Source organism: Malus sylvestris, chromosome 11, assembly GCF_916048215.2.
Source record: "Malus sylvestris chromosome 11, drMalSylv7.2, whole genome shotgun sequence".
In the NCBI taxonomy this organism is placed as follows: Eukaryota; Viridiplantae; Streptophyta; class Magnoliopsida; order Rosales; family Rosaceae; genus Malus; species Malus sylvestris.
The window spans coordinates 15,810,576-15,838,501 of NC_062270.1; the positions used below are offsets into that span (position 1 = coordinate 15,810,576).

The following is a 27,926-nucleotide window of genomic DNA, read 5'->3' on the forward strand; positions in this document are numbered from 1 at the left end:
CTAAGTGGGGTCGGCTAATGAGTATACATCTCATGTAAGCCAAAAATAATTACAGTTTACATGCATCTGTTGTAATTGGCTAAAAACATGAGAGAGACTGAACAGTCTAGCACAAGTCCGATACCAGTCGTATAGACGAAATACAGGAAAGCAGAAATTAGCAATCAAACGCTAAGCTTGGCGCGGAAATCTGTGCTTACAAATGGTTCAATAATTTCGTCTAAGCAGGCCATCCGTATCCGTTCAGGTGTCGCGGGATTATCAAGTGGAAACCACTCATTAGACCCTACTTCTGCTCTTGCAGCTCTTATGGCGTCTTTGATGCCGAAGAAGACGGCTGATGCCAAGAAAAATGGTGGCTCACCAACAGCCTTAGATGAGTGGATGGCCTTCACATTTGGATGGCCCTGTCAATTAGTAAAGGAAACAACAAACAAGTCAGCAGAAAGAATCATTAACCTACGCTGGGTGGCCAAGTAAATTCGATCTCGATAAATACAATTGCTAAGCAAAGAATTAAAGCTTTTCCAAACAGAAGCTAACTATCCTATCCAATTAACTGACTCAAAAGGAAACCTTTCCTCCACCCAACTAACTATTTTCATAGTTTTTCTATCACTGCGTCCCAAAAACACGAAGCACACGAGTTACCACTCAATGGAAGCCTCAAGTAGTTCAAGGGACATTCACCAACCACAAAACCCAAGCTACTTGCTAATGATAGACAAATTAACCCAAGGACATTCATTGACATCTAGAACCGCACCCGTAATACTCGTAGACAAATTACCTTCCAGAGTAACCTTTAATTGGATAACATGCTCTTCTAAAGTAATCAGCATACCTTCAGAAGTGAAACGCTGAATTTGAAGGGGACATCATTAATGGAAGGAATCTTGTAATTTCCCGGCCCAGATGTGTAGAGGCAACCGGGTGAGATCCATTTATGAGCAGGATCGCCCCACTTTAGTTCTTCTAGAGCTACCCATCCCAAACCTTGTACAAATGCTCCTTCAATCTGCATAAGAAACATAATATTTATTGCGGTCGAATTGAAATAAATCACCAAGTTCAACCACCCCCTCCCCCATTTCATAAACAACACTAAAAAAACAGCAAGATTGGAAGTCTGAAACTAGATCGGGATCCAGGAGTTTGTTAGCATCTGCATTAATTTAGATGACTAAAGTAACAGATCACAAATACACTGAATAGTTTACCACATAAAATGGAAATGTTCTCTTTCTAGGCAAGTGCCTATATTGTATGAAACGTAGGCCAGAGATCAGATTGATTATTTCCTCGTCTCTTGCCAGACAAATGGTTATGTTGCCATACTGTGAATCTGGACTACACATTCTGACAAGAATCAATCTCTCTTTCACTCTTACATATTCGTATTTATGTGTCTATGTATATCTATAGTTATGCAACATTTAGCATCAGTTCTAGCCCGATTTATTCCTATTGAAATAAACCATACCCAACATGGGATTACTAAACATAACTTAAGAATACCAGACGCAGTTCTGTTTATGAAATATAGCCCATTGCAAGTTTGCAACATAGAGATCCCTAAAAAATGGGCTTCAGTAAGCATTGTTTGAGATAGTGCTAAACTTTCCATATCTTGAGGATCTTTACTGATAAATTAAATAATGATACTAAAAAGAAAAATGGAGAAAGAAAAAACACCTGCCCAACATCAATTGCGGGGTTGAGAGAGTAACCAAGATCCAAGAATACGTTAGCCACTCTAGTGTGAAAATCTCCCGTCAATGTATCAATTTCAACCTCAGCAAAAGCAGCCCCATATGTGAAGTAGTTGAATGGGTTCCCTTTACCAGTTGTCCAATCAAAGTCAATTTCCGGTGTAATGTAAAACCCATGAGCAGAAAGATCTATCCGTTCCACATAGCATGCACTTGCCAGCTGACAATAATTATGAAACATGAAGCTAACATAAGTTTTGTACCATTAGAAATTTTCAGTGCAAAATGCTCACATACGAGTCCAAGTATGGTTTAGGGTTCAGGATTCAGGGGAGGAAAATGTTCACAGAAGTTTGTGACCAATAAAATATTATAGATCACCCTAAGGTATAAGCAATTAATAACCCATGCAACAAAAACTTTATCTTGGAACAATTAAATCTTACTGACCGTCATTTTCAGTTTATTTTTGGATATATAATTGATGGCCTAACAATTTTATTGATTTACTTCTAATCAAGCACAATGTTTTTCTCCTCTTTTTTGCGTTGGGATTATAATTAACTTCTTTGTTTTGGAACGCTCCTTGTGAGTAAATGCCAAAGCGTCCTAAATGCTACAGTCATTTGCTCCTCAAGAGAACGAAGGAAATAAACTTGTATGAAAGACACGATTACCAAATTATGGAACAGTCTTTAGAAACTATGACAGAAAGAGTACCTCAGCAAAAGAGCTGAAATTTTGCTGTGAAGCAATAGGCTTCATACGTGCCTTAATTTTCTCACATGCATCTAGAACTGCAGCTCCATACATGTCAGAACTTGCAGAAGCTGATGTTGGCGATGCATTAGGAACCTAGTTTATTAATCCAACAAAATACGAGCATGGGGATCATCAGCTTTGTAGGGCATATAGAAAAAATAAAACAGCAGAAATGGAAGGGAATCTAAACCAGTTATTCACACCTATTAATTTTTTTAAATATTTATTTCAAAAGCTATCCAATCATAAGTGCTACAGAGAATTACAGGCTCTAATTCGTACACACATTCTCGTAAATTTTACTATTATCAAACACATTTCAACATTAACTGCAGAAACAGCACTCCAGCAACTTCCTTGATATAATAATGCAATAAACTTGTGGAGAACGTGGAATCCTACATAGGGAGTTATGAGCCCTACTACATATTAATCTATAAAGTCCCGACGCTCTCCATCCGTTGCAATTGGTTGAATTGGATGGTCTAATTCTAACAAAGCTTAAGAATCCCTTTAGGACAATCACAGGTATCCTAAAGACCCATAAAACAGCAGAAACGGGAACAGCGCCTTGCCCTTTAGGCAGCAATAAGAGATCCAAAGTGTGCACAAGGTTTCCATCCCATATGACATATAATAAATAGATACATCTATTACATTATCTTTAGCTTTGATGAATAAACGAGGTGCAAAATCTAACCACCAAACCAAAGTTCCCAATAAGGAAATGAAACACTGTCAATTACCTTGTCACTACTTGTCTCCGAAATAAAGACAGAACTGAGAGGGATATTGAAGGCGGAAGCAGCGACCTGAGCAACTTTTGTATGTAAACCTTGCCCCATCTCTACACCTCCATGTGTGACTAAAACAGTTCCGTCTGTGTAGACATGAACAAGAGCACCTGCCTAAGAGTCATTCAAGAACGCCTAATCAGGATTTTAATAGCATGATTGCATAGCATATAGAAATGAAAATCAATTATAGACAAAAGATTGGATAGGGTGTTGGGTTTCTGCTCATGCGTCCCGGGTTCGAAACTCCTCCCTTCCCTTAATTATTGTAATATTTTCAAACCCTCCCCACTCCCCTTATAAAATTGTTCTAAAAAAAAGATAGTAAAAAATCCTGTTGTCCAACCTCTATTTTTCTAACAGTTTTATAGCGAAAAAAACATGGTTTATGAAAACTTACCTGGTTCATATGCTTTAACGTAAAGCCTATGCCAAATTTTGTTGGAACCATGGCAATACCACGCTTCCGCCATCGATTTTGAATATTAAATTGGTCAACTTGGTAGCGAGCCCTTGAAAATTCACAAGATGACTTCAGTTGATTCCAGAGCGGACCCAATGTACAGTGTTTAAGTTGTTGACCATAATGCAATATTGATCCTTCACCTTGAAAATTAATTTCCTGAAACAAATTTATATAACAAGCTCAAATTAAGAGGACTGTGGTGCTTATGAACTGAAGGTGCAAGTGCAACATAAGGAATACAACATGATAAAATTTCTTAAAGTACTTTCATCTCTTCTGGGCTTTTTTTGAGTTCTGCAGCAATCCTCTGAATCCAATTTTCCGCAATAATCATACCTTGAGGACTACCAAATCCTCGAAAAGCAGTGTTACTTGGAATGTTAGTGAAGCAAACCCTTCCTACAATCTTCACATTTGGAATCTCATAGACGTTATCTGAGTGAAACATAGCACGTTCCAGTACGGAAAGAGACAAATCGAGCGAATTTCCACCATTATTGTAGATTTCAAGATCCAGTGCCAACACCTTGCCCTCATTTGTAAATCCAACCTGTGTAAAAGCATATATGAAATCAATACTTTTCTTTCATTCTATCACATGTGATGTAACTTCAACAAAGAAAAAAATGAAATCCAACTAAACAATAATTGACCTAAACGCTAAACCCTAAACCTTCTCCCTCTTCTTCTCCATTTTTTCCTTGAATTAAAGGAGTCTTTAATATTTTTCTTCGCCTAATCAAAGTTAAATCAGGTAATAGAATTTTGTACATGGTAAATGAACCATAGAAGGGGCCAAATTGTTACTGCTTGATACCAAGGTCCCACTGTGTATTTTGTGGCATGAATAGTCTTTTCTTAATTTCTTTTATATAGCAGCGCTTGTCCGTTGTCACTTATTTGACAAAAGAAAAAGGAACCAACAATTTGAACAAATGAAAAAGAGGTACTGCTAACATCAGATTGTAAAACCTATGAGCAGGACATAAATGTGGTGATCCAACAGAAAATACAATTACAGTAACAGAAGTAAACCTTGTACTTTCCGAGAAAGCTATGGCGTTGTCCAGTTATCATCATATCTGTATCACGGTCTAATGTAATTTTAACTGGACGATTTAACAGATATGCTGGAACAGCGGCTGCAGCAGCAATGAAAGCTGACCTAGTCTCCTTGCCGCCAAAACCACCACCAATGCGCTTAGTTTTACAAACGACTTTCGACATTGGAAGACCAAGAACATGAGAAACGTATTTCTGGTGCTTCTGAGGGGCCTGCAGATTGATGATTTCATTTTACATTGCATTAAAAAATTAAGTACTAAAATAAAGTCATAGACATTCAATTGACACTGGTCCCTAACAAACTTTTTCCAACACATAAGTACTTGTAATACATACAACCAGTACTTAGGAACAATAGTAATTGAAGAAAGGGGGGAGGGAGAGAGAAAGTGACTGGAAAGTTAAGTATGGAGCGTTAAAACGCTACCAAAGTAACTGGGAAAATAGAAAGGTCCAGCAAATCTTTCTAGAGTTTGGGAGGTGGTTAAGGTGGCTAAGTGTAAGGTTATTCCACCAGGGTATTCAACTTAAAAGCTGAATCACACTAGCATCGGTCTTAGACCCAATGAACATGATGCAATTTGGCTAATTAGTCTCGGCAATGTGGCAACTCAAATCATCTCCATGGTATTATCCAATAGGTTGAATGGGATCGGCGGTACTATAACTTCAATGCACATGTCTGCTAGTTTAGAAATTCATATGGTTGTATCAAGAAGAGGTCAATTTCCACTAGTCAACTATGTCCTTAAGCACCTCCTCATGAAGAAAGGGACACTCTAGCTGCTTGGCTAAAGATGGGAAGGGTGGATCGATTTGGGAAATAATTGGGCTTGCAGGTTAACTTTGGAACCCAAAAGTGCCTGCTTCAACAATATCAAGGATAGAGTGGAAGATTTGGGTAGGGTGAAGATATAGGCAAGGTGATGGCACCATAAGCCAACTAGCACACGTGAGGGTAAGGTGACAGCAGATAGGGCACTGGGTTTTAGGGAGCTGTTCTGCTGTAATTCTGAATTAATTGCCCAGCCGGGAGCATCACATTCTTACCCAAGTGGGGGAAGGATGTCAAAACATGTGGCTAATTTAATTGACCCATTGACGCTTTGCAGTATTCAATGGAAGACAAGAAATGTTGAGCTATGCTTTGTCAATTTGAGGATCAAGCGCTTTTAAAAGCACCCTTGAGTAAAACAGGATGTCCTCTTTTTCATAAGAAATAAAACTTTATTAAAGGAGGAAAAAGGTACAACTTAAGACTCCCACTTCCGTCATATCTAAATTGGTTGAAGAAGCAATTCTTTCAGGGGGTTTCTAACATACCTGAGCGGATGAGATCATATGAACTTCATTGCCACCATCCATTGTCCATACCACACTGCTATTTGGCTCCAAATAAAAGTGTTCCTGTCCGCCGACTCGAACTTCCCCCTCTATGACATGGTCACATTGACTTGATTGAAAGCAAATATCCACATCCCCTTTCCTAAAACACCTCTCCGTATTAGGATGGAAATTTTTGGCATCGATGGCATCCTGTATTGATAAGATGGCTGGTAGCTCTTCATACTCAACATGAACCTTCCTCGCTGCTAGTTTTGCATTCTCATTTGTATCAGCAACTACCACTCCTATAACCTGCATAAAATGTTGAATAATACCAAGGATAAATTCCTAAAAGAGGATAGCAGGGTAGCATGGCACCAAATGTACCACGCAAGAAAAAATCCTACATAGCCTTGGATTCATGCAGGAGAGAGAGAGAGAGAGAGAGAGAGAGAGAGAGAGAGAGAGAGAGAGAGAGAGAGAGAGAAAGAGAGAGATTTTAACCATCATACCTGACCTACACAAGTGACAAATTCTGAAGCAAATAGTTCCTCGTCTTCAACAACTGGTCCAATGTTATTATCAGCTGGAACGTCCTTTGCTAAATATATGCCTGCAAACCCAGGTGATAACTTTGCTCCAGAATCATCGATTGAAAGTATACGAGCGTGAGGCTTTCTGCTGAGTATTAAAGCAGCGTGTAAACCATTAGGAGGCAATGGTGTGTCATCGGCATATTCCGCCTCTCCTGTAACCTGGTAGAAATTATCGTATCAATACCAACACCATACTGCTACTCTCTACAAGAAAAAATTCATGTACTGTGCACAAATTTATACCGATTTCCAAATAAAAAAGGACCTTCACACCATTTAATTTCACATAAGCAATACATAAAATAATTGCACCGTCCAACTCTCAAATGTTAATTACAAACTTTGGTAGTATAGGCCCAAAACAATACAAATTTGAATAATTGGTATATCAGAAAAAATAAAAAAACAGTTTGCCAGTATATCCAAGAATATACCTGAAGTCTTGCTGATAAATGAACCTCGGGAGACCCAACAGCTGTCCCACGTTTTATAACTTCATAATCTTGAGCTCCTATAACAGATGACCGGTGAAATGATTGTACAGCAGAAAGATGAGATAATGGTACACTCTCTTTAATGCATTTCTTCCTTTCCATTTGATAAGAAACCCAAAGAAAAAATTTGAAGAAAAAGCTAACACTCAATGACTTACGAAACTCCACCATTCCACCAGGAGCATCATCCTTGAGCAATACATCTTCTTGCAGGACTTTCAAGGCACCCTGCAACACCTCCTGGTTCCAACTCTTTCCAATGAGAAAAATTTTCGTTCTCATTGCAGAAAGAGAGAGTGGAGCAACTCCACCATAAGCAATGGATGCATCAGACACAACCCAACCACCTCTGTCCTCAAGATGGACACGAATCCCAGCATTCACAATTGCAATATCATCATCCCTTCTGTGAGCTTGCTTATACTCTTTCACATACTCAAAGGGCCTAGTCCAAGGTAAAAATACAGAGAGTAAAATTTCACCACTGGTCAAATCCACCTTTCGGTAACCCAAGAAAAAGTTTTCTGCCAGCGTTGTTCTAATATTCCCTTTGCAATCAATAATCTGAAATTTTGCTCTAGAGGCCATCCAAAGAGGGTTCAAGTCTGATATTGGACTGGCTGTACAGATATTTCCACCCACAGACGCAACATTTCTTATTTGCACCCCAGCAAACCATTTTAATTGTTCAACAAAGGCCTTACAAGCAGAAGTTTCATGAGCTGTGCGTTCTGTTATGACTGTTCTTAAAACTTTAAGTAGTTCAGAAAGTCTTACTGCTGAACCTATCTCTATGCCATCATCCTTCACAGTCAATTTACTGAGTTCAGGTACATGCGTAACAAAAATCAAAACCTTATATTGAATTTTCTTCAACCTCGTTTCAATTCCCACCTCAGTATTGCCTACCAATAATTTTGCACCAGGGTATTTTTCCTTCAATTCTAGCACTTGTTTAAGCCTCAATGGTCGGAACCACTTTAATCCACCAAAACCAGTCAAACTTAAATATGTCGATTTTCTCAATAATAGCTCAGGAGGAAAAATAAACTCCTTGTCTGTGTATGTGCTTCCATCAATTTCACTGTACAAGACAGGTGCATACCTCTTACTATGAGTACCACTTTCATGAGTGGTGCATGAACTTTCACTTTTCAATCCACATGAACAGGGCTTTCCAGTTGAAGGGCACACAAACTCACCTCCTTCAGAGCTTAGTGTAGATGTATTAATGTATGGCGTATCATCCGTTTTGGCAAATACACGAAAAGCATCAACAATAGGTCTGTAACCTGTGCATCTACACAAATTTCCTGCAAGACATTCTTCAATCTGCTCCTCACTAGGTGGTTTCTGACTTGACCTTAACAAGGCATAGATGGACATAATAAAACCGGGGGTGCAAAATCCACATTGTGAACCATGAGATCGTGCCAATGATTCCTAGATAACATGAAGGAAAATAGGCATAGGTTAGAATCTCAATTAGGCAGGTTACGTACTTTAATGGAGGTGCCATACTCCAGACTCCCCTGCCCAAGACCCTCCCTAATCTCAAAAAAGCAATTCAGTATAACAAAGTTGTCAGATAAAACATATGGTGTTTTGACGATTGAGAAATCATCTATTTCGCCCGAGAAAGATTGACTAAATCAGAAAAAGTCTGGAGCATGAAATGGCAATCTACTTATCAATCTTGTGGTATATATCAGTATACAGGATGAATTCCTATCTTACGCAACACAATTACAGCTAGGAATTCTTAAAGCACATATTGATACTGCTTACACTGAGGTGGTCTCCAGTGTTTGTAATTTTTCTGTTCTATCAAAATTTCAAAACTGTATGGAACTCAACTTTACAACTTTTGTGAAACTGTACATGATCATGAGTGCGACCTAAGTGATTTTAAGGCTTCAAACACCTTCCCTGAGTTGTTGATTACAGAATATGCTAAGTGATGTAAGCCTACAACTGCCCTCACCCAATTGGGGATTACAAAATATGCACCTTAAGTTTCCTTTTTCTCCCTCCAATTTCTTTTGCATGCTTCCAATCAAAATCCTTCCTATGCATGGCTGATTACTGAAATAATCCCCAGCAAGAGTACTTCAGAGTTGTTCACCAAAGCAAAGTCCACCATGCAGGGGAATGGATGAAGAAATAAATGGCAGAACTTAAAAAATGCAGGCCAACAGGGGAATGTATAAGGACAGCAACTCGGTTGTGGGATGCACCTTCAAGCTACTGAGTATCCCATCTATGAGGGTTGTGTGTTAGGGGCCGGGCGTTTATTAGGTTTTAGAGTGACCTGGAGGGATCTAGACTTAGCAGCAGCTAGGAATTTGATTTTCTACAAAATAATAAAGAATCGAAATCAAAACCCCAGCTTAAATGTCGTTGTTTGACCTTAGTGAAACAAATCACATGCCCACGAGGCTTAATCCTCTTCGCAATTTAACTAAACAGAGGAATACCTCAGGTGCTCCTCCAGGGTCCCCTTGATTTCACATTGCAGATCGATGGTACACAGTAAGAGATAGCCTTTCTCTACTTAAACAACTCATGCCTCATGTATGAAACAAGAGATCCTACAGGCTAAACTAGGTAATGTATGCAGTATCATTCTGATTAACTTAAAAGTAATAACAGAGACAGGGAGCAAAAAGAAAGGAAGCATATATTACTTGAATTGGGTGCAAGCCCTGCTTGTGGCTCCCTAGTCCTTCCACAGTAATTACGTGCATCCCCTCTACAGAATACAAAGGAGCCAAGCATGCATTCACAGCATAGTGGCTGCAAAAAGATTTTACAAAAGAAAATAAACAAAATATTTTCAGTTTGATCCAAATGTATGTGAGCGAATGTATATTTAAGAGAAAGGGAGACTCACAAACTTTTCTTCAGTTCTTTGTCATAATGAGAAACCATAACAGTGCAAGCACCACAACCACCTTCACCACAGCCAAGCTTTGTCCCCGTCAAACCTATATCTGTATTGCCAAAAAGGCAATCGAACCTAATTAGATGTTTTTTGACATAAAGAACCAAAATGGACAACAAAATCTGGAAGAAATCAGCAATTAAGAATGTAAGAAATGCTATGCAGCACAAAAAAATATTGACCATTCTGACATTTATTAACAGCAATCAGCTCCGTAGTTCAAGAATACTCTTCTTTCTTGTATAAAAGAAACTACAACACAAGGGACAAGGCAATCCCTAAACCATGCCCGAGTTCCCAACTAAAGAACGACAAAGCAGAAGACACCAAATGAAAACAAAACAAAAGAACAAACTAATACACAACATTAAACATGATTAAATGAAGTCCATAATAATGTCCAGAAACAAAGTATGTACTACAAACGGTCTGCATGCATCATCCCGCCTAGTGGCCTAAAAATTTCCTATTACTCTCCATCCAAACAACCCAAAATATCTCCAAGATAGTCCATCTTCAATGCATCATTCCCCCTTCCTCCCTTGGATAAAACTTAGGCTTCTCACAAAGTAATGCATTAAAAGATTCCGGGGTTGCCCAAACTCGACCCCCTAATCATCCACAAACAGTAGGCATCAGGATCAACGGAGCATTAAGCAATCTACATATTCGGCATCCATTGACCTTCCAAACTGCGCAAGAGGGGTGAAAACAGAACTGGACTAGTCTGCCAGAAGAACCATCCATTGATTTCCACGAATACTCATCCATCAGTGATCTCCAATTCCAAAGTGATTGAAGTTTCTTAAGAAAAACCAAATCTCAAGCCAAAGGAAAGGACCAAAGACAACCAAAGACACAAACACAACTAGGAATACAAGAACTATGGCATCTTGTAACAACAACAAAACAAACTAAACAGATTACAAGACCAAACTAATCTGAACTTTTTCTCTTCCCACTTTTCCTGGCAATCAAACAAACAAAACTGGGAAAACCAAGTTGCAATTACAATTAAAAAGATAAAAAGAAATGATCAAAAATCATACCTCTGAGATACTCGAGAAGGGTCAAATGGGCCAACCCATCAGGCAAAACTCTACGAACTCCATTGACATACAGTATGGCCTCTTTTGAGTACTCCCCCAATTGTTCCAGCTCCTCCTCTTCCTTCTTCAACGATCCCATAATTTTGTTTTCTGTGGTTTTTCAATTCCTCAGAACCCAATTAACTTCAATCCATGTAGTTTCTTTGTATGTGAGAGACAGAGAGAGAGAACTGGGGGAGAAAAAGATGAAATGAAACAGTAGACAGAGGAATCAAAGATCCGTGTTCAGATTCTTATAAGAAAGTAAATAAGATAAGCGTTACACCGCACGCAAGCAGTATGCCGGTGTGTGCTTCAATTTCTGCAAATTTTTTTTTTCAATCCATAATTTTATTAGATTAGATGTTAAATTAGTCACTAACGAAGTTAGAATCCACACGAACTTAACACTTTTCCATTATTACTTATTTCTGCAATTTTCTTCTCACTCCCTCTTTTCTTTTTCTTTTTTATTGGGATAAAAATAAAATAACATTTAGTCAAAAAGCATGATTTTGACAAAAAAAAAGATTAATGCACAAGTACACACTACAATAAGTAACTCAATCTTGAAATAGAAGTACAAAAAACAGAAGAACTCAAACCAGAAGGTATAAGTAGGATCTATCAAGTTTCTAAAAAAAAATGTTCTTCTAAAGTATAGTAATCAGTACTTATTTAATTCATTTAATAAAAATTTCAAATGATAAGTATATTCCCACATATTTTATAAAATTACAATCATTGCTCCTACATTATTCTATTTGACAATTATTATATCTCATTAAATACTATATTATTTTTAATCATTTAATATATTCACAGCAATTTATATAGAAGTTTACCAAACACTTAGACACTATTACCAAACACTCAACAGCAAAAAAAAAAAAAAAAAATTTAAAAAGCACAGCAGTACCCAACTAGTGTGTAGTCAATTTGGATTTCAGATGATTTTAATAGTTTTTTTAAGTGACAAATTTCAAAATCTTTTAATAGATTTTACAATTTTATATTAATTTTGGCAGATTTATATAGATTTATATGAGTTTGTATAGACTTCTCTCATAAATTTCTTAGGATTTAGTTGACTTCTAAACTATAAAATAAATTTCTTTCCAAATACACAATTTGAAAGGAACATATCAGCATATATATATGTATATATAAGAAAATACAAATTCAAATATGCCTTTCCTTTTCTCATTTGAATCCCAATATGTTCCGTGATGATGAGAAATCGAGGAGCTAATAACCTGAATTGAAAAGTCAAATAATGCAAAAAAAAATCCAACCAAACGCAGTCGAACTGTAGGAAAAACCTTATGAGCAGCCATAAAAAGATATCTTTTTGTCAAGAATTATAACCTTAATTCATTTGATCTATCCAAGCAATCAATGAAATTCTTATTTCTTTCGGGCAAATGGCAAGTGATCACTATTGGTCGAGCATGGGAGAAATGGACTGGAGGGAAGATGGGAGACAAAAGTGACGCTTGAGAAGTCGGGAATGAGGAGAGAGGGTTAGAAGAACATAAGCTTGATTTGAAACCTTAGGGGGTGAGGTGAGATTGATTTTCTCTTGGTTATATATATTTGTGCTCACAAATCCAACAAAATCCACAACTTAATGAAATACTGTCAAATTTTTTTTTTATTTAATACACCTAGATTTATAATCACTCTTGTTATATCCATTAAAATCTCAATTAACTACTCATAGATTTGGATGTATTTTTAAAATCTTCTTAAACCTATTTTGACTACACCATAATTTCAAAATCTATTAAAATCTTATAAAATCCTAATTTAATTACACCCCACCCTATTTTTTTCTATTCATAACATATAACATATTTTTTTCTTATCTTTTGATAAGTTATCCCACAAGAGTTCTAAAAAATACAGAAGTAGAGGAAGTAAGGGAAACTTCCTTAATTGATTTCTTCTTTTATCTTTATATAGAGGTTTTCATCTAACATCTTATGAAAAACTAGCACACAAAAATAATAAAAAGTAAACTTGTAGTAGGCCTAATTTACTGAACTGTATTAAGGATAGGGAGAGAGGAGCCGGCGGCACAAAGAGAAGAGAGGGATATGTATTTGTGAGGTGTGCATTATCTCATCCTATTGTGCCTTTATTTATAGTAGTAAGTAAGGTTAAATCCTTACCCTAATAGGATTACTTTAGGACTGCAACACTCCCCCTTGAGTGTGTAAATACTCAAACAAAACATCACATCAGGTCTTCAACAAATGAAGTAGAACAATTGAAGTCTTCGGCACAACGGGCGAACACGAGTCTCAAATTAAAGAAAGTATGCATTTGTAGTAAAACTCACAAAACCTCGCTATGGTACAACCTACGATAGGTACAAAACTCATAGACTAAGGAGAAAAGTGAGAAGTATGCATAATGTCTAAAACAAACGTCATACAAGACGAAAAAAGTGAAGTCAATGGAGTATGATCATCCCAGGATGGGTGCCTCATCAAAACCTCTTTAGATAGCAAAAACTCAGTAGGGAAAATGCTCCTAATCGTAGGAAAAAGAATACATTAAGATCAAGTAAGTATGTTTCGGGATACTCCCCCTGAGTTAGACATAACTTCCAAATAAGAGAACTACAAGCAATTCAACTTAGATAATTTACGCATACCGATTCCTTGGACGAACTTCTAAAAAGTAGACTTGGGCAATGACTTGGTGAAGAGATCAGCCATGTTGTCCTAGGAACGGATTTGCTTGGCTTCAATGTTCTGATGTTGTTGTTGCTGGGGTAAAAGAACTTCGGCGCAATATTCTTGGTGTTGTATCCCTTATTTAGTTGCTCGTACTAGTGCATCAAATATGTTCCATGACCGCTCTTAATCAAAAGCACTCACGCGAGGCTTCATGCAAAAGCGAGAATCTCAGCATGGTTAGAAGAAGTCACAACTAGCGTTTGCTTCGTAAACCTCCAAGATATTGCAATGTCTCTAACGGTAAAGACATAACCCGTTTGAGAACATGCCCTATGTGGGTTAGATAGATAACCAGCATCTTCATAACCAACGAGGCGAGAATCAACCCGAGGACCGAAGGGGGCGGCTCCTCTCGAGGATTAATTCGTGGGTGTAGAACAAGCCCAAATCTATCATACCCTTGAGGTAACAGAAAATGTCTTTAATACCATTCCAATGTATGCGCGTAGGCTCGTTGTTGTATCTAGCCAAAAAATTAACAACGAAGGAGATGTCGGGTCCAGTGCATTGAACCAACTACAACAAAGCACCAATTGCACTTAGGTATGGAACTTCAAGCTCCAAAATCTCTTCCTTCATCCTCCTCGGTAGGGGTGGGTTCAAAAAACCGAAAACCGAAAAAAACTGAAAACCGAACCGAACCGAAATCGAAAAAACTGAACCGAACGAAAAAACCGAACCGAATTGAAAAAACCGAACCGAACACTTTTGGTTTGGTTCGGTTTTGGTGGTCTAGAAACATAACCAAACCGAACCGAACGGAAATAATTAAATTAATATTTTTAATTTTATTTATTTAATTATTTGATTTTATTATATTATAATATGATACTTCGGACTGCTACTTTGGTAGGACTTGTTTGCTTTCCAATTCAAATTGTCTTCTCAGCTTCTCCATCTACAACAAAAATTAGAACTTATACCATTACATGCAATATTTCTAGTTTATATCATTAAGTGCAACACATATATAAGAACACATATCTCAACTGCACTGCAGTTGATTAGGGAAAGCAAACAGCGTATAAAAGTCTCATGAGTTTATTAAACACTACGAGATCAAAAACAAAATTCAAACTTTCTCACCTATGGCCAAGTATAGTAGCTTCCGTGGCCCAACAATTTTGAAAAGTATATCAATATATTCAAAAATATTGATGAACACCTATTCAAAATTTGCTGATGGTAGAAGCTGAACACAGAATGTAGAAATTATATTATGTAACCACATATATGGATAAAAAAAATTTGGACCATAAAGATAAAGAAAATATCAAAAATTGTTGCCTAGACAATAATCAAAATAAATAGTATATTATAGAATGTTTATCTTATTGCTAGTGAAGAATACATGTATATATATATATATAGAGAGAGAGAGAGAGAGAGAGATTGAGAGAAAGAGAGGAATGAATAAGGTCGTACTCCATCATCATCGTCTAAAAAGAAATCTATTTACAGTTAAATTTTAAACCCAAAATATTTTAAAAAAAAAACCTTTATGTTATAATTCTAGTTGAACTTTAAATGTTTATTTTCATTATCTTTAAGTCTAGTCGGAATATTTATGTTATGATTTTGTTGGATATGTTAAAATTTAAGATTTCAATTTTTTTCATTTTTTGAAAAAAAAAAACCGAAACCGAACAGGAAAAAACCGAACCGAAAAAAAATTGAACCGAACCGAACTGAATTGAAATTTCGGTTCGGTTTCGGTTTTGGCAAAAAACCGAACCGATTTGAACCGAACCCACCCCTACTCCTCGTGACGGAAGGGATCTCATTTAGCATCTAGAGTCTAAATGACCATAGGAATACTTGAAGGCTTCACTTTATCCTCATTAAAACGTCGCAGCACCTTCTGGGTGTAGTTCAATGATGTACTAGGATTACATCCGAACAGTTCTCAATCTCCAGGCCGAGACAATATCGAGTTTTCCCAATATCCTTCATCTCAATTTTGATTTTAAGTGAATGGCAATTTCCTCAAGCTCTGCAAGAGTTCCAATGAGGTTTATGTTGCCGACATAAACTGCAACAATCGCAAATCCGAAATGTGACTTCTTGATTAACACGCATGGGTATAGTTCATTATTCACATAAACCTGACTTGTCAAATATTCACTCAGACGATTATACCATATCCGCCCGGATTGTTTCAATCAGTAGAGTGATCTCCTTAATCTAATTGAGAGGGTGTTCTGTGGTCTAAAACTATTTGAACCAGTCAAAGGAAGTCCTTCTGGAACTTTCATGTAAATTTCCGTATCTAGATTCACATAGAGATACGCGGTTACCACGTCCATAAGCTACATATTCAGTTTTTCGGAAACTACCAAACTAATAAGGTAGCGGAAAAAAAGCCTTGCGCCTCTAGGGCGTTAAGAGAAGCCTTGTGCTATACGAGGCGTGCTTTGTACCGCACTATTTCATTCTTTTCATTACACTTCCTCACGAAAACCCACTTGTAGCCCACAAGCTTCATATGTGGTGGAGTAGGAGCTACAGGCCCAAACACCTTTCGTTTCGCGAGCGAATCAAGTTCAACCTGGATTGCTTTTGACCAATCGGTTCTACATTGTCATTCATCAACGGAACGTGATTCAATGTCATCGCTAAGCATGATGTCAGTAGCTACTGTATGCAAATGCATCAACGACGATCATCTCATTCTAATTCCAAACCTCATCTAATATTGTGTAATGGACCAAAATCTCACGATTCTCGGGAGGTCGGTTTGTCTCATCTAAGACTTCACAGTAATCTAGAATAACCTCATGCATTGGAACAGATGAGTAAGCGATGGTCGGATTTAGACTAGGTTCAATAGTTTGTGCTGTTTTCCTCTTCCGAGGTTGTGAATCCTTTGAACATGATATTGATTATCTCAAATATCTCCAAAACTCAGTAACATTCTTCTGAAACAGGGAGAATAAAGTGCATGTTTAATGATTAATTCGGTACCATTGGACATTATACGAAGTTAGTAAAATAGTGTCGCTCACGCAAGATGGTGTGCGTAGTAGCACTATCAGCCAGACAACTAACTTCCCCACTAGTCATGCCTAGAAATAAATTAATTAAATCGGTCACATGCATAAATATAATTTCATTCATTCAATTAATTAATCAAGAAAATAATATCCATAATTCAAATTAAACCAAAACCAAACAAATTATTCCAAAGACTTAAAAAAATTATCCAAAAAATTAAACCATCAACCTAGAAAAATAGGAGGTTCGACCACACCTGGTGGGTTCAACCACTAAGGGTGAAAACACCCTAACATGTCTAGAAAAATAAAACTTTATTCTTCCATGGGAGTGGATGCCTCCTGAAAATCTAAAACCTCCGTAGTTGTGGTAGTATCATCGGGATTTTCCACATGTTCAAAGTTAGACTCTCGACAAGAATGATACTTGGCAATAGCCTCGGGGTAGCTCGGTATGCTTGTGACCAATGATCCTTTGATCCACAGTGGTAGCACATGTCCAATTCAGTAAAAGCCGATTGAATGGTAGTTTTTCCCTTGTTCTTGAAATTTGAGGCCTTTGGGGCAAGGGTTTGGCTTTTATGGGTCAAATTTCCTCCCTTGGCAGGACCTCTACTCTGTTGACCTTGGGCCCGTGGCTTGGGCTACCACCCATTTCCACGACCATAACGAGGTTTCTGTCGATTGTGGCTGCTAGAATTAATAGCATGCGCTTCAGGCGGAACGTTCGAGCTAATGGGTCGAGCTTGGTGGTTCTTCATCAAAAGTTGGTTCTGCTTTTCAGCCAGAAGTAAAACTGAGATCAAATTCGAAAATTTGGTGAACTTCTATGCACTTTATTGTTGCTGCAGGATAATATTGGTGGCATTGAATGTCAAATAGGTCTTCTCCAGAAGATCCTGTTTGGTTAAGTCCCCTTTACAGAACTTAAGCAATGATCAGATTCTACAAACTTTAAAGTTGTATTCATTCACAGCTTAAAGTCTTAGAACTTTAGAAGCGAAGATGTTGCTAGTCATGTCTTACTTTAGGCAAATAAATATCTTTCTGGTGATTGAAACAATCGGCCAAATAGAGCCAAAGGGTACGTGGGTCCTCCTGAGCGAGGTACTTGATCTGTAGTACATCATGGATGTGTCTTCGGATGAAGATCATAGCAGTAGCTTTCGGAGCTTCGCCGACCAGGTCGTTCGTAGGTTCCTTAATAGTAGCTCGAAGACTCTTTGCGGTAAGATGAAGCTTCACGTCTTGAACCCACTTTAGGTAGTTTCTTCCAAATACTTCCAAAGAGGTGAAATCGAGCTTGTTCAAGTTCGACAAGTCCTTAAAACAAAGGGTACAACAAAAACGTGGTTAGTCATATGGAAGGCCAAACATACATTGTAGAACATTCGGGTTCTAATGACATGTTTATGTTTAATTTAAACATGAAACCTACAGGTGTCATGAGGTAAGTTTTGAATGAAAACTTCGGGTTTCAAACGCGCTAAATTCAAAACTACATTTCAATTTAGTTATGAACTTTCGGTTCATATATAGGGGTACCTACAAGAACATAGAATACAATATACAACTAAGTGTAGTGAATTTGGGAATTACTTCAGGAACCTAAGTGTGAGTGCATCGGGACTACGAAAGATAGTCAACAGTTCAAAGAAAAGAAATAATTTATTGAACCGTTAATTGCCAAATAGTAGGCTTCAGGCAAATAATTTTGGATGTCTTGTCAGATTAATGGATTGCTTGTCACTTTAATTAATTCAATAGATCAAAACCATCCGGGTTTGATCGTAGTAGCATTAGCTTGAATTTTTTGCTTCGGGCCATGCGACAATAAAACTAGAGCTTGATAAGTGTTAACGAATAACGTCCCAAAAATTATAGGTTTATGGTTATTAAGCGAGGATGCCAAAAACATGGCATCAGGGTCAAAAAAAATGCATGGCTGTCGTGTACGGGACAAGGCTTTGTAGGTGCTGCAAGCCTATTTGGGCCACGGGGAAGGACTACAAGCAACCTAATCATAGCTGCAGGCCACGGGCCGAGATCTCGGACAAGCCCAGTAGCAAGAGTTGCTGGTTTGTGGGATAAAAGGGCGCAGGGAGCACAAGCCCATCATGGAGGCTGGCTTGGATGGGTGCGCACGAAGCCCAACTGAGAATTGGCTTCAATTTTTTGGCCGATTCTAGGCAAGCTCCACCACAAGGGCTGGATTTTTGGTTGCAGGCCGAGGCACTAGCAAGCCCAGCAATTGCTGGCTTGGGTTGGTGTGGTACAAAGCTCAGCCGAAGGCTGGCTTTGTATGTGGGCTGTGGCGTGGCGAGCCTAGCACCCAAGGGAGCAGCTGCAGGCAGGTAAAGATGAAGGGAATAAGCCCAGCCAAGCTTCAGGCTTTGCTGGAGTGGGCTAGGGCTGTAGGCCCTTTTCAAAACCCTAACCAGGTCGAATGCCTGGCTGTCCGATGTGCGCAGCAAGCCCAAAGGACTGCTACATAGTGGTCCAAACATCGTCCAAGCACAGCGTGGCTGCAGGCCAGCTAGCGTTCAGCGTTCATCGGTGCCAATGGCGGCCGTTCTCATCAGCTCCTGAACACTTCAAGATTCCTACGTTGGGGTTGTAGAAACTTGCTTCTGCAACATTGGCTGTGGGGAGAAATGGCCGTGATTCGGCCTCTACCATCTCCCAAAAGCCTGGTCCTTCTGTGCCCGCTTCATGGTAAACAGCCACTTGTTGATGAAGAGTGGAGGGTATGGCCAGGCTTTGATGGATCCAATCTCTTCCGAGTAAGGCCCCATAAGTGGAAGTGCAGTCCACCACAAAGAATGCCAGCATGATCTGTTTAGATCCCAAATCAACTTCTAAAGGCAATATCCCATGAGTTTTGGTGATAGCGCCTGAGAAGCTAGAGACCGTGAGGTCTGTGGGAATAAGATCCTCCGTGCCTCTTCCCATTTTCCTCATTTGCTTGGCTGGTAACACATTAACAGCTGCTCCCCTATCAATTAGAATTCTTTTGAAGGGCACACCTTCTAAATGAGCAGCAACATATATGGGTTTCAGATGATTGACTAACGAGCTGTTCGGGCGGCTAAACACCATTTCGTCTGTGTAAATCCTGAAAGGACTATCTTTGGATGCTTCAGTGGATTCAGCTTTGCCCGACTCTCTTTCTTCGACTACCTCCACATTGACATGTGCAATCATTGGCTCAGTTGTCAAGTAATCATCTTCCATAGTAGCGGGCTAATCAGGTCTGGCACCAAACATGGCGGATAATACATATGCCATGTTGATATGAAAATTACTAGGCTCGGGCAGATCTTCTTTATTGCCCCCCAATCTGGTCCATGAATTCGTCCAACCAGGCCATTGCATCGGCTGGAAGTAGTGGTTCTGGTGCCCCCTCCTGTTGATTCATGCCCGCATACAGCGTTTGCCTTGGAACTTCACCAAAAGGATCCACCAAGGGCAGAGAAGGTGGTCTCCTTTCAGATGAAACAGCTCCAACGCAAGTAGGCTCTGGCTTCCACCCGGGGGTTGGCACCATGACCAGATCTTCTTGAGCTCTCCTCAAGCTCCGATACTTCCCGGGGTGCTGGCTCTGCGGCACGTGATTCCCCTCGCCTTCCGTCTTGCTATTGGCTTTTTCCACCCCTTTCTTACTTCTCCAGCGGAGCTGACTATTTCCCCAGATGATGTTTTCTCCAATTTTTTATTTTTGGAGGCTTCAGATGTTGCGGGGGTCTTCAGGGAATTCATGTAGGCTTTGTGCTGCCTTTGAACTCTCCTGACCATTATTTTTTCGAATTCTAAGGTTAAAAAATCCTAATTGCTTCTAAATTAATTTCGACGCTTTGAGTCACAAATTCCACATAGCATAATTGTGTATTGTATGAACAAGTATATATATTGACAAAATATATGCAAAACATATGCAATATATATAATTGGAAGGAAAATATAAATATAGGGGGTTCATGCATCATGGGGAATGTTTTCATGCTTCAAGGTCGTTTCAAATATCTTAATTTATTTTAAAAGAACCTGATTGGTAGAAAACAATTGAGCCTTTGATTGTGTGGAAGAGCCTCCTCCATGAACCTTCAGTTCCTTAGCTTTTGGCAAGACCGTGCTGATAACGTGTTGTATACCTAATTTATTGAACTATATTAAGGACAGGGAGGGAAGGGGCCAGCAACATAGAGAGAGGATGATGCAGTGTCATTATTTTACTCCCATCATTTCTTGGTCATACGACTTTTTCTTATACAGTTCCTTCAATAGCCTCTGAGCATCAGCCTTCTTTCCTGGTCGAGCAAAGGTAGAACTGATGCATAGAAGGGTAATTTCACATGGAACATAATCTTTGTCTTTCATATCAGTTAATAATCTTTTTGCCTCAGCCCGATATGACTTTTTCAAACTTCTCTCCAGCTCTGGCTGCTTTGATAGCCAACACCAGCTGCAAATTAGTATGTTGTAAGTTGAAGAGTTAGGAGAGGTCCCTCTTGTCTGCATCTCATTCATAAGCTCCCTAGCTTGGCCCATCTTTCCCGCCTTAGCAAAATCACTAATAAGGATATTGTAAGTGCTCGTTTTGGGAACAAAACCCTTGCTTACCATTTCACAATAAAGTCTTATAGCTTCCTTTTTATTTCCCTTCTTACCATGACCAGAAACCAAAGTATCATATGTAGAAGCATTAGGAACAAAACCTCTGTTCTTCATTTGACCAAATAACTCCTCCGCATCTGTCATCAGACCAGCACTTGAAAGTCCACCTAAAAGAAGATTGTACGTTTCAATATTTGGAGAAACTCCCTCAGCCAACATTTGCGAGTAAGTAGCAAAAGCCCTTTTCATATGGCTGCTTCTACAATATCCACATATAAAGGCATTGTAAGTATCAATATCTGCTAAAAATCCTCCTCCAGTCATCTCTTTCAACACTAAAGTGGCTTTCATGGTCATACCTAGCCTACACAAGACAATGATGAGATTATTATAAACATCCCGATTGAGGTTAAGCCCCATACATACAAGCTTATGATGCATCTGCAAAATTGAATCAGCTCTTCTACTCTTTGAAGATGCATCAAGCAGAATTCTATGAATAAATGAGGTAGGGAGAGAACCAACAGACAACATTCCATTCAAGACATCTATGGCTTTTTCAATCTCATTTGCATCGCAAAGTCCTCGGATCAGAATGTTACAAGTGTTTGAGTTTGGAATTAACCCTTGACAGCATTTTCAACGTCACCCTCTCTACAGAATGCATTAATCATGGTATTGTATGTGGCATAGTCAAGTGCCAAACCCAACTTTTTCATTCCAGTACAAACAGATATTGCTTCATACTTCCCAAGCCTCAATAGACCATTCATTAAGACATTGTATGCAACAACATCAAACCCTATATTTTTCTCCATCATCTCTTGGGCCAAGTTCAGAGCAACTGACTCCTTTCGCTCTTTAAAGTAACCATCCATTAGAGATGTGTAGTTAACGCGATCAAGAAACAAACCCCGAGAAGTCATATCCATAATTAATCCTTCAGCTTCCTCCATCCTTCTGCGCCTTTTCATGTTGTTCAAAAAAGTATCAAGTACGAAATTGTTATCCTCCACTCCTCCCATTTTCATTTCATTGTAAAGATCAAGAGCGAGCTCTTGTTTACCTGCCTTAAAGCACCCGTCAATTAGTGTTGCATACACAAAAGCATTTGGCAGGATATTCTTTTGCACCATCTCCCTTAATAAACTCATGGCCTCCCCAAGCTTCCCTTCCTTCACGAAGCCATTCATCATTGAAGAATAAGTAATAATATTTGGGAGAATGTGGCGCTTCTCCATTTCTTTAAGTACAGATTCTGCATCATTCATGTCTCCTAAATTGCAAAGTCCATGTATGAACGCAGAGTAGGTGATGGAGTTTGGAACAAGGCCAAGCTTTGAAATTGTTCGAAACCGGTCTTTAGCGTCAACAGCTTTCCCAACCTTAAAGAGCCCAACAATTAAAGCAGTACAGATTACCAAATCAAAAAGCAGGCCACGAACAACCATTTGGCTTTGAAGGGCAAGAGCTTCCATGGAAGAGCCTGCCTTAAACAAGAAATCCACAAGGGTAGTATAGGAGATATGATTAGGATCCGCACCCATTTCCTCCATCTCCCTTAAAAGCACTTTGGCTTCTGATAGCCTCCCATACTTGCAAATGCCATTTATAATGGATCTATAAGCAACTACATCTGGATAAATGGCATTCATAACCATTTCCTCAAACAAAGACAGAGCTTCTTCAAGTCCTTGCCGCTTACTATAAGAACTAATAAGTGTGGTGTGTGTTATAAGGTTTGGTTTCAAATTCTTATCTTCAGTCTGATTTTAGCCATCATCTCTTTCATCATGAGGGCATTCTTCATTTGTCTGAGATCTCAACATCATATCTATACGACTCTTGGCCCTTGCAAAATCACCCGTGCTGCAAAACCCATGAATCAGAGTATTATAAGTAATAATATCAGGAGACAGACTCTCCCCACCCATTCTGTCCATCAATTCAAGTGCCTGACTAACTTGTCCAGCTTTGCAATGTCCAGCAATCAAGGTGTTAAAACCTACAACATCCTGTGGAATTCCACCATCCACCAAATTATCCATAACCCGTGCTGCGTACTCTACCAACCCAATTTGACAAAACCCTTTAACTAGTGTATTGCAAGTATACGAATCGATTGGTATATCCCTCTTCACCATTTGAGTCAAAAACCCAAAAGCCTGATAAGCCAATCCTTTTTTACAGAAACCCCATATGACAGTATTATAGGAAACAGTATCAATTTCACCAGTTCTCAGGAAATCTAGTGCAAAACTCAAGTTTCCCACTTTGCAGAAAGAATGAATCAATATGTTTCAGGTGAAAATATTGTGCATAACCCCACAAGAAAGCATCTCAGAGTAAAGAAGAGATACCTGAGAAACCCAACCTGAGGAATTGAATTGGTAAAGAAGTTGATTCCAAAGCGGCAAATCAGGAACAAGGCCGTGATTTCGCATAGAACGGAAGGCACCAGAAGCATTGGAAAATCTGCCACATGTCAAGTAAAGGTGTACAAGGGTGCAGAAGAATGATGCGTAGAGGTGGGTCTTGGATGGAGGGATGGAAGAACTGTAGCTTTGAACATGGGAAGGAGAAGACATTGGTGGGTTTTGAATGGTCATGGGAATTGAACGATGCAGTTTGGCTGATGAGAAACTCAAAGATGGAGCAATATGAAAGGGTTTGAGCTTACTGAAGAACATCACCACCCAAATAAAACAAAAGTAACCCCAATTTTTTCTAGCTTAGCGGGACTTCACATGATCCTGAACAACACGCAAGCCTCCTATCGTTTTCCCAAAATCCTACAAAAAAAATAGAGAATAAAACTAATTCACAATTATATAGTGTATAATAAATTAATAATCAATTGTATTAGTCTTCAAACAACATGATAGCAAGTTAATGAGGATTTGATATAACCAGTTTGCACAAGGAAAGACAAGAAACCCATTAATTAAATGCCGCAAAAGTGTGTACACATATATTACACACACACACAATGGTGTTGTGTTGAAATATACAATGGACATGATCACAAATCCCTTTGGCACCAATTCCACCAGTAAATGCATTGCAAAAAATATAAAATGGACATGATCACAAATCTTTTCAAACTCAAGCAGCAAAAGCATTATATATGCTGACAATTTCTGAACAAATAAAAAAGAAACCAGCAATAAGAAGAGCCTAGCTCAGAAATAGTACAATATCTTACAAGCCTCTTCTCAGAGGGGATCTCATTAAACGGAGTCCCTTCTAACAAGAGGCTTATAAGGCACACTACAATCCTTGTTTATGTATCATAAAATCACTTCAACCCTCAGTATTGAAAATATGTAAAATTAATAACCAGTCTAATTGTAAATTGTAATCTGTACATATATAAGGAATATATGTATCACACAATCGCTTCAACCCTACACGGGTATATTTCTTTGAACGATTCATATCACTTCCATCAAAATTAACTTATCATAATTTCACAAACAAAAAAATTGATTCCATAATACCAATTCTAATTATATTATTAATTTGGGATTTGAAACATTTCACTGCAGAATAGTAGTGAGGGAGAGATATAATACCTTTTTCATCCACCATTTCACCTCTACGCCTACAATGTATTTTATCCTTTCCTCTAAATTGAAAGCCGCAATCCTAATCCAAATAAAAAACCAATGTCTCATGAGTTCCCTTTCCTACATTTTCAAAGCAATCAATCACAAAAAAAAACACAAACAGGGCTCGTTTGGTACACATGATTGGAAAGGACTGGAGATGGTTATCAAAGAGTATTGGAATGGATTTGAGAGAAATGGAGAGCTAGATCCTGTCCTTCTCCAATCCTTCATGAGTTTGGTGTTGCATTGGATAAGCAAGTTGGACAACAGTTTTAAAAATACTATTGAGTTTGGTTTCATGAAAATCCAAAGGCTAAAGCCAAGCTCATTAGTTCCCCAATCAATCAGTAACTAATAAAAAAGATAGATAATTTACCTTCTGGTTGGGCTGCAGTCGTCGAGGCTGGTGGTGGCGGAGAGGAGAGAGAGAGGGTGCGAGAGGAAGCAGAGATAGGGAAGGACCGGGGGAGGGATAAGATTCAGGAGGTTGACCGACACTACTGTTGAAGCGTCGCCGTTGTTGAACGGGAATCAGGTCGCCGCCGGTTCAATTTGGGTCGCGATGGAGGACAACTCTCCCTTCCCGGTTTCAATGTACGAGTAAATTGCAGCTATGTTACTTACGAGAATGATCTAAAATATCAATTATATCCGATAGATTCATCGAAATTTCTGTGTTATTAGATTACCGATATTTTTTTAGATTACCAATATTTCTGATATTATCAATATTTTAGACCTTAGTACGTCACTCATGTATCTTACCATACAATGTATAAAGTATAAAATATTATACTAATTCATTATATAGAAATGATTATGGTATGTATAAACTTCTTTCATTAATTACTACATATTTTCTATACTTACAATGTTTGCCAGTTCGCTATATAATTAACTTAAATAAGTTATATCTATCATGCAATACATTTCCTTCCAATTTTTTGTGATAAACTAATAGATAATTAACTAAATAAACATCTTGCAAAGTTTCAATAAAAATTTCCAAGTTTTTCTTACAATTTCCGTGATTTTTATTCAATTTTTATCGATATCGATAATATTCCGATATTTCCATCGAAATTTCTGTGTTTTTGAACTACCGATATTTCCGATATCATCAATATTTTATACCTTGCTTACTAGCAATGTTACTCAACTAAAAATTTATTACCATTAATCCTCAATTTTAATTCAACTGAAGAAATGATCTTTTAATTTTAACCTAATTGTAACAATGGTCCTTTCAACATAACTCGTTTTAACAAAAATTTTGACGTAGTTCACAAAAATGATCATAATTACACACTTTGATGAGTTAAGGGACTCTAATTGTATAAATGGTCATTCCAATGTAACTTATTTTAACAAAATTTTGATAAAAATGACTATAGCTACACAATTTTATAAGTTGAAAAACTAATGGTAATGAATTTTTAGTTAAGGGATTCAATTTGATTAAAGTTAAAGAACTATATCGCTACAATATACTCTTCAACATACATTCTGTTCGTCTCTTTCCCACCTCACCGTCATGACTTGGCAAACTCAATCCAAAGTGCAAAAGTGTGAACAGAAAAAATAAGAAAAAATTAATTAATTTCCACTTACTTCTGCAAATGTGTGAAAAAGAAAAAATTAATTTACCCTTAAATTTTTAGTCTAAGATTATGAATTTAGAATAATTTTTTCTTAAAGTAACTTTCCAAAAACAATTACGTAGACTATTCTAATTTAATTTTAAGAACATTTTAACCTAAATATATTTATATTTCAATAAATATTGAAAAATTGCTAAACCAACACCATAAAACTCGTGTATGAAAGAATTTTTTTTAATTAAGTAGTTGAATTTAAATTTGGACCGTTAGATTGTTATTCTTACTATTGGATTTATTAGATTTTTAGCCGATAGATTCAATGAATTTATAAATATAAAACAAAAAAAAAATACACATATATGATGGGCCAACCCACTAACCAAGGTGAAATTCTAGGCTAAATTTGCCCCAAAAATGAGTTTTGAGTTAAAACTCATATTTAGCCCAAGGGTTAGAGCAAATTAGGATAGATTTAGAACCTAAAATTTGAGTTTTATATTAGAGTAGGTCTTACTACATGAATCATTTTAATATAAAGAAATGACTTTTTTATTGTAAATGGTCAATGAAATTGACTTCTCATTTTAATTTATGAGTCAATCATTGCCACACAATTAATGTGATCATTCTGTTAGGATTTTTGTAAATTATTATGGTAGTCTGCTCATGTAACACACATATAGTATAGGGCCCACAAATTCATATAGAGAACAATTTTATTTGAACTGTTTATACTATAATTACTTTGTTCTCTTGCAAGTATTTTTAAGTGTTTTTATACCTATTTTTGTAAGTGACAAAAATCCAATCAAGAAATTTCAAAAGTGGGATAAAAATACATGTAAGAGAACAAAGTAATTATAGTATAAATGACTCAAACAAGATCGTTCGCCACATGAATTGATATGAATAATTTGTATTAAACTAATCCTTAATTAACTATTTAAAAATAGATTTGAGAAAAAAAATTAAGATTTAAATTTAAAAGAAAAATAAGAAACAAAACAGTTTTAAATTAAAGAAAACATATCAGGAAAATAAAACTTAAGAAAACAAAGGGAATTGTTATTGTCACTCCAAAAATCTCATTTTACACTCCAAATTTTCTATAAT

At 37.7% G+C, this 27,926-nt stretch overlaps 3 protein-coding genes across 9 annotated transcripts; all 3 read right to left on the minus strand.

The window, feature by feature from the left end:
• Window positions 1-22: 22 nt before the first annotated feature.
• Window positions 23-25,826, minus strand: LOC126589823 (xanthine dehydrogenase 1-like). Of its 7 annotated transcripts, none has more exons than XM_050255244.1 (17): window positions 25,589-25,826; window positions 25,177-25,249; window positions 21,032-24,393; window positions 11,209-11,358; window positions 10,109-10,208; window positions 9,903-10,011; window positions 7,156-8,658; window positions 6,638-6,880; window positions 6,123-6,437; window positions 4,770-5,009; window positions 4,000-4,284; window positions 3,669-3,890; window positions 3,221-3,382; window positions 2,433-2,567; window positions 1,696-1,932; window positions 845-1,018; window positions 23-407 (listed from the first exon to the last, which is right to left on the minus strand). In XM_050255244.1, exons 4-17 carry the CDS (start codon window positions 11,345-11,347, stop codon window positions 165-167), a joined length of 4,107 nt encoding a protein of 1,368 aa, XP_050111201.1. In that variant the 5' UTR covers window positions 11,348-11,358; window positions 21,032-24,393; window positions 25,177-25,249; window positions 25,589-25,826; the 3' UTR covers window positions 23-164. The 7 variants fall into 7 exon arrangements, with proteins under 7 accessions (XP_050111201.1, XP_050111199.1, XP_050111200.1 ...); XM_050255242.1 differs by having other exon boundaries at window positions 11,209-11,438; XM_050255243.1 differs by lacking the exons at window positions 21,032-24,393; window positions 25,177-25,249; window positions 25,589-25,826 and adding an exon at window positions 13,910-15,322.
• LOC126590265 (pentatricopeptide repeat-containing protein At5g14770, mitochondrial-like) lies at window positions 20,313-22,135 on the minus strand. The gene is made up of 2 exons (XM_050255761.1): window positions 21,258-22,135; window positions 20,313-20,667 (listed from the first exon to the last, which is right to left on the minus strand). Exons 1-2 carry the CDS (start codon window positions 22,133-22,135, stop codon window positions 20,313-20,315), a joined length of 1,233 nt encoding a protein of 410 aa, XP_050111718.1.
• LOC126590266 (pentatricopeptide repeat-containing protein At5g14770, mitochondrial-like) lies at window positions 22,222-23,262 on the minus strand. Its single transcript, XM_050255763.1, has one exon. The coding sequence runs from the start codon at window positions 23,260-23,262 to the stop codon at window positions 22,222-22,224; it is 1,041 nt and encodes a 346-aa protein (XP_050111720.1).
• Window positions 25,827-27,926: the final 2,100 nt, after the last annotated feature.